Source organism: Hyla sarda, chromosome 2, assembly GCF_029499605.1.
Source record: "Hyla sarda isolate aHylSar1 chromosome 2, aHylSar1.hap1, whole genome shotgun sequence".
Classification (NCBI taxonomy): domain Eukaryota; kingdom Metazoa; phylum Chordata; class Amphibia; order Anura; family Hylidae; genus Hyla; species Hyla sarda.
This window is the reverse complement of record NC_079190.1, coordinates 286,889,038-286,900,720: the sequence shown is the minus strand read 5'-3', so window position 1 is coordinate 286,900,720 and position 11,683 is coordinate 286,889,038. Positions and strand designations below refer to the sequence as shown.

Genomic DNA, 11,683 nt, shown 5'->3' with positions numbered 1-11,683 from the left:
TGTTGCTTCTAACCAGGGCAAAACTACAACTCCTAGTATGTGTGCTTCTAACAGGGCAAAACTACAACTCCCAGTATGTGTGCTTCTAGCCGGTGCAAAAACTACAACTCCCAGTATGTGTGCTTCTAACCAGGGCAAAACTACAACTCCCAGTATGTGTGCTTCTAGCCGGTGCAAAACTACAACTCCCAGTATCTGTGCTTCTAGCCAGTGCAAAACTACAACTCCCAGTATCTGTGCTTCTAACCAGGGCAAAACTACAACTCCCAGTATGTGTGCTTCTAGCCAGTGCAAAACTACAACTCCCAGTATCTGTGCTTCTAGCCGGTGCAAAAACTACAACTCCCAGTATGTGTGCTTCTAGCCAGTGTAAAACTACAACTCCCAGTATTTGTGCTTCTAGCCAGTGTAAAACTACAACTCCCAGTATGTGTGCTTCTAGCCAGTGTAAAACTACAACTCCCAGTATCTGTGCTTCTAGCCAGTGTAAAACTACAACTCCCAGTATCTGTGCTTCTAGCCGGTGCAAAACTACAACTCCCAGTATGTGTGCTTCTAGCCGGTGCAAAACTACAACTCCCAGTATGTGTGCTTCTAGCCGGTGCAAAACTACAACTCCCAGTATCTGTGCTTCTAGCCAGTGAAAAACTACAACTCCCAGTATGTGTGCTTCTAGCCAGTGTAAAACTACAACTCCCAGTATCTGTGCTTCTAGCCAGTGTAAAACTACAACTCCCAGTATGTGTGCTTCTAGCCAGTGTAAAACTACAACTCCCAGTATCTGTGCTTCTAGCCGGTGCAAAACTACAACTCCCAGTATGTGTGCTTCTAGCCGGTGCAAAAAAACTACAACTCCCAGTATGTGTGCTTCTAGCCGGTGCAAAATTACAACTCCCAGTATCTGTGCTTCTAGCCAGTGAAAAACTACAACTCCCAGTATGTGTGCTTCTAGCCAGTGTAAAACTACAACTCCCAGTATCTGTGCTTCTAGCCAGTGTAAAACTACAACTCCCAGTATGTGTGCTTCTAGCCAGTGTAAAACTACAACTCCCAGTATGTGTGCTTCTAACCAGGGCAAAACTAAAACTCCCAGTATGTGTGCTTCTAGCCAGTGTAAAACTACAACTCCCAGTATCTGTGCTTCTAACCAGGGCAAAACTAAAACTCCCAGTATGTGTGCTTCTAGCCAGTGCAAAACTACAACTCCCAGTATGCGTGCTTCTAGCCGGTGCAAAACTACAACTCCCAGTATGTGTGCTTCTAGCCGGTGCAAAACTACAACTCCCAGTATCTGTGCTTCTAGCCAGTGTAAAACTACAACTCCCAGTATGTGTGCTTCTAGCCGGTGCAAAACTACAACTCCCAGTATGTGTGCTTCTAGCCAGTGTAAAACTACAACTCCCAGTATGTGTGCTTCTAGCCAGTGTAAAACTACAACTCCCAGTATCTGTGCTTCTAGCCGATGCAAAACTACAACTCCCAGTATGTGTGCTTCTAGCCGGTGCAAAACTACAACTCCCAGTATGTGTGCTTCTAGCCGATGCAAAACTACAACTCCCAGTATGTGTGCTTCTAGCCGATGCAAAACTACAACTCCCAGTATGTGTGCTTCTAGCCGGTGCAAAACTACAACTCCCAGTATGTGTGCTTCTAGCCGGTGCAAAACTACAACTCCCAGTATGTGTGCTTCAAACAATAAATATATATTCTTGGTCTTGTGTTCTAGTGTCTCCCATTAGGCCAAATATTACAAATCTCCTAGAAAAGAGTGAAGCCCCCCAGCCCCTCAGTGTGACAGTCCCCAGGACCTGTAGTGTTCATCCAGCTGTTATCTCAATATTATGGAGCAGTGGGGAGGAGGGGCTGATGTGCATGGGGGAGGGAGGGGGCTGCGCCTATATATATGGACTGCAGTCCATGTGCCTGACAAACACACACTCCCAGCTAGAGGACGGACCTTGGACACTACACTTTCTCAATCCCAAGAGCAGCGCTTTACTTTGGAGGTCTCCTAAGCACCTGAGCTTCACTATCTTCCCCGGAGAAGCTACTACTATTACAGCAACCATGAAAGCCATCAGCCCCGTGAGATCTATGGCCAGCTGTTACCAGGCTGTGTGCTGCTTGTCTGAACAGTCCCTGAGCATTGCCAGAAGCAGCGGTCACAAGGGATCAGAAGAGCCCATGGGTCTACTCTATGACATGAATGACTGCTACTCCAAGCTTCGGGAGCTAGTGCCTGGGATTCCTCAGGGGAGCAAACTCAGCCAAGTAGAGATCCTCCAACATGTCATTGACTACATCTTCGACCTGCAGATAGTGCTGGGGGAAGAACAGGACAACCCCATCCTCTCCTTACAGGTTAGTTATTTATGAGACCTGTGCAAGCACTACCACTCCTGGTATGTCCTTCCATCACCCCTAGTATATGTAGTTATCTGCTATGAGAAATAACTGGATGAATGAGCCTAATGTCAATGTGTTCTTCTTCTTTAACAGAAATCTGACTTCTCAGAGGTGACAACGAAAGGAGATGCCAGCAGCATCTGCCACTGACCATGCCAAATGCCATGGTAAGAATCACTTTTCATTGAATGTCTGTAATAGTTAGCTGCAGTTTAGGGGTTAATGTAGTTTCAGTAAAAAATAAATAAATTTATATTAGAGGAGAGCAATCACTAGTAGTAAAAAAAAAAATATATATATATATAATTATATATATATATATATATATATATATATATTTGTATGGACTCTGTCTCGGCGCCTGCAGTGAGTATAGGAAGCAGAGTGCTGCCTGTCAGAGTAGCTGCTAGATGTTATCGGGCCTAGGGGAGGTGCTGGCTTCCTCTCAGGCGCCACACTGTCTGCTCCCCCTCCCTTGCTGTGACTCACATTAATATACATGCATATTTCTCTCTCTGCAGGTGTGGGAATTTCATGAGAAGAAAAAAAAAAAACTTTTCCATGAAGCAACAGATTTGAAGATGGAAGAATTTAACTCTTTCAGCAATAAAGAAGACTTTAGTATTTTATCCCACAAAAAGACTTATTCCCTCAAACTCCATTCAAAGACCAATCCCTATATCCACAGCGGAATGCTGCGACACCCATAGACCAAATGTCTGAAGTATTAGAAGAAATCTCTTTATTTTTGACATTCCTGTCCAATGTGGACCAAAAGCCATGATCCCAGTGTCCTGACTTCCCAGGACCACATTGATTTGTACCCCGTGTATTAAGAGCTGTATATTTTTTGTACAATGTATTACTTTATATGCCTTCCTCTATCTTGTAAAGACATAGAAGAAGAAGCCTTAATCTGAGGCGTGGACCCCAGAATATCCCTCTCTCTAAAGTAGAGAATTATGTGTTGGAACTGATCAGTTTCAGATGTTAGAAAAAAAAGAAACTTTTTATAAAAGTTGTTAATTCTTGTTTGTAAATAATAAACTAAATCTTATTTTTAATCTTTTTTGTTTCATATAGTGTCATATGTGGAAAAGCAGGTTTTATATTTCCAGATCTAGTGATATTACTCAAGGGACAACGCCATCATTGTGCACATTGATGTTAGTAATGCTCTGGGGTATTATTCGGTATCTTTATTTCTTATAGGCATGTTCACATCCATAGCCTTTATTTTGACCCCTTCCACCCCACAGAACATCACAGAGCAACCTGTCTGCTGGTAATCTAAAGTAATCAGTGTTTCCCAAACAGGGAGTCTCCAGCTGTTGCTATACTACAACTTCCAGCATGCCCAGACAGCCAAAGGGGAGTTGTAGTTTAGCAACAGCTGGAGGCACCCTGTTTGGAAAACACTAATCTATTACTTTAGGACTACCAGCACCTGTCTGCTGAAAATCATAAAGTAATAGATCAGTGTATCCCAGACAGGTGCTGGTAATCCTAAAGTAATAAATCAGTGTTTTCCAAACAGGGAGTCTCCAGCTGTTGCTATACTACAACTTCCAGCATGCCCAGACAGCCAAAGGGGAGTTGTAGTATAGCAACAGCTGGAGACTCCCTGTTTGGAAAACACTGATCTATTACTTTAGGGAGTCTCCAGCTGTTGCTATACTACAACTCCCCTTTGGGTGTCTGGGCATGCTGGAAGTTGTAGTATAGCAACAGCTGGAGACTCCCTGTTTGGGAAATGCTGATCTATTACTTTATGATTTTCAGCAGACAGGTGCTGGTAATCCTAAAGTAATAGATTAGTGTTTTTCAAACAGGGTGTCTCCAGCTGTTGCTAAACTACAACTCCCCTTTGGGTGTCTGGGCATGCTGGAAGTTGTAGTATAGCAACAGTTGGAGACTCCCTGTTTGGGAAACACTAATCTATTACGTTCGGATTACCAGCACCTGTCTGCTGAAAATCATAAATAGATCAGTGTTACCCAAACAGGGAGTCTCCAGCTGTTGCTATACTACAACTCCCAGCATGCCCAGACAGCCAAAGGCTGTCTGGGCATGCTAGGAGTTGTAGTATAGCAACAGCTGGAGACTCCCTGTTTGGAAAACACTAATATATGCAACACTTAACTAGCCATAGAGGACACTGTAGAGAAACAACCCCCAGGTCCCTTTTACTATACATTCCACTACGCCATAATGTGTAAGTGCCCGGCTGTAATGTAAGGTCATGCTAAAATCTGGTTAAGTGGTAAAATATAAAGCAATGGCTGTTTATATAGGTCAGGAGAGGCAGGTAGACTATTCTGGAACTTGTTGTTCTACAACATATGAAAAGTAATGTGGTGATACCATAATATGAAGAGCACAAATACAGTATTTATACAGTCACACTATTAAAAAAAACACCTATATATGTACTTTATTATCCAATCAATTACCTATCTATCTTTTTAACTCTTGTAACTTATTAGGCTTCTGTCTGATCCAGTTCTGCATCGGGATTAGGTCGGCCCTATAAAGGGGAGAACCATAGTGTCCCTATGAATGATGATAAAAGCCATAACAGAATCTACCGTATTTGGGGGATTTTAAATAGACATACACCCCAACATCTTCTCCGCCTCATGCAGGTTATACAGGACCATAGTGGGGTTGCAGCATTAGTGGCCCCACCATTGTATCTGCAGCCTTATATGTATATGGCGATGAATAAAGCAGAGTGGGAATTTGCTGGATCTGTATTATTCTGAACTCCCATAGCATTCCAGGCATTTCTTAGGATTAATCTATTTATTTTTATACATCCCACATGTTTCTACTCAAGTTTTTAAGTTTTTTTGGGTGAAGGATTTCTGGTGAGTTTTTAACTACAGGATTTGGTGGTGTATGGAACACTACTGATAAGCGCTACACACACTTATATTTATGTATATGATCCATGAATTGTATTAATGACCCCAATAATACAGTACATTATAGTAGGGATGTGTATAGGGTTAAACTTTCATTCAATATGCTGGATAACCAAAGGAATTCTACATAGCATACAGGGAATCATATCTGATCAGATATTACATATACTTCTATCTATATAAATAAATAGTATGGGGGAGATTTATCAAAATGTGTGTAGAGGAAGAGTGGTGCAGTTACCCATGGCAACCAATCAGATCTCTTCTTTCATTTTTAAAGTGATCTGTGAAAAATAAAAGAAGCAATTTGGTTGCCATGGGTAACTGCACCACTCTTACTCTACACAGGTTTTGATAAATTTCCCCTTATATATCATCTATCTATTATTCTATTTATCTAATATCTATCATTCTATTTCATATATATATATATATATATATATATATATATTTTTTTTTTCTATCTATTGTATCTATCTCTATCATTCTATTTCATATCTATCTCGCTATCTGTCTGCCTATCTAATATAATCTATCTCATGTCTATCTATTTATCTAATATCTAATCTATCATTCTATCATCTATTGTATCTATCTATCTCATATCTATCTATCTATCTGTCTCATATCTATCTCATATCTATCTATCTCATATCTATCTATCTCATATCTATCTAGCTATCTATCCTCATATCTATCCTCATATCTATCTACCTATCTATCTATCTATCTATCTCATATCTATCTATCTAATATCTATCTATCTATCTCATATCTATCTATCTAATATTTATCTATCTATCTATCTCATATCTATCTATCTAATATCTATCTATCTATCTCATATCTATCTATCTCATATCTATATCTATCTATCTATCTCATATCTATCTATCTATCTCATATCTATCTATCTATCTCATATCTATCTCATATCTATCTATCTATCTCATATCTATCTATCTCATATCTATCTATCTCATATCTATCTATCTATCTATCTATCTCATATCTATCTATCTCATATCTATCTATCTATATCATATCTATCTATCTATCTATCTCATATCCATCTATCTCATATCTATCTATCTATCTCATATCTATCTATCTATCTATCTCATATCTATCTCATATCTATCTATCTATCTCATATCTATCTATCTCATATCTATCATATATCTATCTATCTATCATATATCTATCTATCTATCTATATCATATCTATCTATCTATATCATATCTATCTATCTATATCATATCTATCTATCTATATCATATCTATCTATCTATCTATATCATATCTATCTATCTATCTATATCATATCTATCTATCTATCTATATCATATCTATCTGTCTCATATCTATCTCATATCTATCTATCTCATATCTATCTATCTATCTATCTATCTGTCTCATATCTATCTCATATCTATCTATCTCATATCTATCTATCTATCACATATCTATCTATCTATCTCATATCTATCTATCTCATATCTATCTATCTATCTATCTATCTATCTATCCTCATATCTATCCTCATATCTATCTATCTATCTCTATCTATCTCTATCTATCTATCTCTATCTATCTATCTCTATCTATCTATCTATCTCTATCTATCTAGATCATGATGCTTTTCTCTATAGAGAGAGGGTCCAGCCCCGGGTGCCATGATGCCCATTGAGTGGGCGCAGGGTGCAGTTGGTGGGCGGTGTGTGACTGCCGGGGGTCCGTGATCCTATTACCAGCCGGCAGTGTTAGATAATAGGATTCCCCGGCTGTGTGTGCGGGGGGGGGGGGCGGGGGTCGTGCAGCTGGAATCAGCTGTGATTAGTGCGGGAGCTGGGGGATGTGTTAGGAATTCTTCACCTGGCATTGTCATTGTTTCAGGACCCGCAGGTGTCTCCTGGCGCCAGCCTGTCTGACTGCTGCCTCCCTCCCTCTCCCCCTCATCTGTCTCCATTTGCATCTATTCAGTGGCTTTCCACTCCCTCACTTCCTAAACACAACCCCCCTGCTCTGCTGCGGCTCCTATACAGGGCAATGACTGGTGAAATGTGTTCTTCCTGGTGGACACATGTGCCTGGCATCCTATCTACATGTACAATGTATCCCACACATCCTCTGCACATAGGTGTATGCGGCGCCTCATTCCATTCCATGCAGATGTTTCCTATAACATCGCTTCATGTTTACTATCAAACAGACACTTGTGGGGGATACATGAAGTGGGGGGTCATGGGGGAGAAGAATGCTCCACATCTCCTGGGCTTTGTCTAGTGTCCATGTGTTAGTCATTCCACACTAGTCACTGACTACTAAACTCAACACATTGGAACATTTTTTAATTAAATGTTTCTTAATAACAGTTTGCAATACAAACAAACACACCCTAACATGCATACACATACACACACACACACACTAACATACACACACACCCTAACATGCATACACACACACACACACACACTAACATACACACACACACACACACACACTAACATGCATACACACACACACACACACACACACCCTAACATACACACACACACACACACACACCCTAACATGCATACACACTTACCTACACACACACCCTAACATGCATACACACACACACACACACACACTAACATACACACACACACACACACACTAACATACACACACACACACACACACACACTAACATACACACACACACACACACTAACATACACACACACACACACACACTAACATACACACACACACACACACACACTAACATACACACACACACACACACACTAACATACACACACACACACACACTAACATACACACACACACACACACACACTAACATACACACACACACACACACACACACACACACACACACACACACACCCTAACATGCACACACACACACACACACACACACACACCCTAACATGCACACACACACACACACACACACACACACACCCTAACATGCATACACACTTACCTACACACACACACACCCTAACATGCATACACACTTACCTACACACACACCCTAACATGCATACACATACACACACACACACACACTAACATACACACACACCCTAACATGCATACACACACACACACACACACTAACATACACACACACACACCCTAACATGCATACACACACACACACACACACACACACACACACACTAACATACACACACACACACCCTAACATGCATACACACTTACCTACACACACACACACCCTAACATGCATACACACACACTAACATACACACACACACACACACACACTAACATACACACACACACACACACACCCTAACATGCATACACACACACACACACACACACACTAACATACACACACACACACACACACACCCTAACATGCATACACACTTACCTACACACACACACACCCTAACATGCATACACACACACACACACACACTAACATACACACACACACACACACACACACCCTAACATGCATACACACACACACACACACACACACTAACATACATACACACACACACACACACACTAACATACACACACACACACCCTAACATACACACACACACTAACATACACACACACACACACACCCTAACATGCATACACACACACACACACACCCTAACATGCATACACACACACACACTAACATACACACACACACCCTAACATGCATACACACACACACACACACCCTAACATACACACACACACACACACACTAACATACACACACACACACCCTAACATGCATACACACACACACACACACACTAACATACACACACACACACCCTAACATGCATACACACATACATACCCACACGTACACACACACACACCCTAACATGCATACACACACACACACACACACACACACTAACATACACACACACACACACCCTAACATGCATACACACACACACACTAACATACACACACACACCCTAACATGCATACACACATACATACACACACACTAACATACACACACACACACACACACACACATACTAACATGCACACACACTTACATACATACACACTAACATACATACACACACACACACACACACACTAACATGCACACACACTTACATACATACACACTAACATACACACACACACTAACATGCATACACACTTACTTACATACATACACACATACCTACAGACATACCTACACACACACACACACACACACACATACCTACACATACATACCTACACACACACACACACACACACTAACATGCATACACACTTACATACATACACACATACCTGCACACACACTAACATGCATACACACTTACATACATACACACATACCTACACACACACTTACATACATACACACACACACCCTAACATGCATACACACTTACATACATACACACATACCTACACACTTACATACATACACACATACCTACACACACACACTTACATACATACACACATACCTACACACACACTTACATACATACACACACACACACACACACCCTAACATGCATACACACTTACATACATACACACATACCTACACACACACACATACATACATACACACTAACATACATACACACACAAACACACATACACACACTAACATACACACACACACACTAACATGCATACACACTTACATACATACACACATACCTACACACATACACTCACACTAACATACATACACACACTAACATACACACACACTAACATACACACACACACTAACATACATACACACACACACACAAACACACACGCACACACTAACATACACACACACACACACACACACACTAACATGCATACACACTTACATACATACACACATACCTACACACATACACTCACACTAACATACATACACACACACTAACATACACACACACTAACATACATACACACACTAACATACGTACACACACGCACTAACATACATACACATACACGCACTAACATATACACACACACACACTAACATACATACATACACATGCACTAACATACATACACACACACTAACATACATACATACACACACTAATATACATACATACACACACACTAACATACATACACACACACTAACATACATACATACACACACTAACATACGTACACACACTAACATACATACATACACACACACTAATATACATACACACACACTAATATACATACACACACACACACACACACTAATATACATACATACACACACACTAACATACGTACACACACACAGTAACATACATACACATACACGCACTAGCACACACACACACACAAATACATACACACACATGCACTAACATACATACATACACACACACTAACATACATACACACACACACACACACACACTAACTGGACTTCACATATCAATAAAAATCTCTGAATCTATATATGTTTTAAATCTAAAGCATTCCTAATGATTCAGGGATTTATTGCTATGTGAAGTCCAATTATTAGTATAGCCACAGAACATATCGATCTGGACAAGTATTTTCCATTTCCCATCAGGACAGTTTGTCCCAACCAGTGTGCCTCCAGCTGTTGCAAAACTACAACTCCAGCATGAGCGGACAGCCTTCAGCATACTGTTATGTCTGTATTTTGCTATGACTTGTATCAGTAAAGGTAACATAATTAACATATACATTTGATCATATGGAGCCTGTGAGTATTACCTTCTATAAGGTAAAAGAAAAGCAAAACACCCAGAGAATGTCCATTCATCCGGCACCTAACAGTCAAAAATCCGTAGTTTATTAGATTATTAAAATAGTCCTAATGGTGAATTATTAGGAATGTCCCTGATATTTCAGCACTGGACCACCTTCTACCTCCATCTGTAGCATATGACCAGTGTTCCTCAGCCTTTTGATGCCGAGTACCCCCTAGTGACAAGACGTTCCAGCCAAGTACCCCCAAAGGAAGTGATCAGTCATAAATGTTAACAAAAAACAACAAATGTTAACAAAAAAACAAAAACAAAAAAAAATGCTTCCAATGGCATGGGAGGGTCTGTTTGCGGTCTCTGTCAGCAGAGATGACCTGCAGAATGGGGCAGCATGCAATGCATAATGTAACCCTGATATACACTAGTCACTGTTGGGGGGCACGAGGACTAGTGTCTCAGATCTAGCAGATCTGTATCATGACCTATTTGGAAGTAGGAAACAAAAAGTGGCACGCACAATATGGCACACAGATTGTTATTTTTTTTTTTTTATATGCAATGCCCATTTATATAGGATATATCACCAACTGATTATCATTAACCCCTTTAGC

The 11,683-nt window shown here is 40.5% G+C and overlaps 1 protein-coding gene across 1 annotated transcript; it reads left to right on the top strand.

The window, feature by feature from the left end:
- Positions 1-1,917: 1,917 nt before the first annotated feature.
- On the top strand, positions 1,918-3,468 carry LOC130357897 (DNA-binding protein inhibitor ID-3-like). The gene is made up of 3 exons (XM_056560643.1): positions 1,918-2,361; positions 2,500-2,573; positions 2,928-3,468. Exons 1-2 carry the CDS (start codon positions 1,918-1,920, stop codon positions 2,554-2,556), a joined length of 501 nt encoding a protein of 166 aa, XP_056416618.1. The 3' UTR covers positions 2,557-2,573; positions 2,928-3,468.
- Positions 3,469-11,683: the final 8,215 nt, after the last annotated feature.

Excerpts from the sequence above, each read along its gene's own strand:
- LOC130357897 (XM_056560643.1), top strand. The coding sequence starts at position 1,918 with ATGTGCCTGACAAACACACACTCCCAGCTAGAGGACGGACCTTGGACA. Across the intron at positions 2,362-2,499 it reads ACCCCATCCTCTCCTTACAG|AAATCTGACTTCTCAGAGGT; the intron begins GTTAGTTATTTA and ends CTTCTTTAACAG.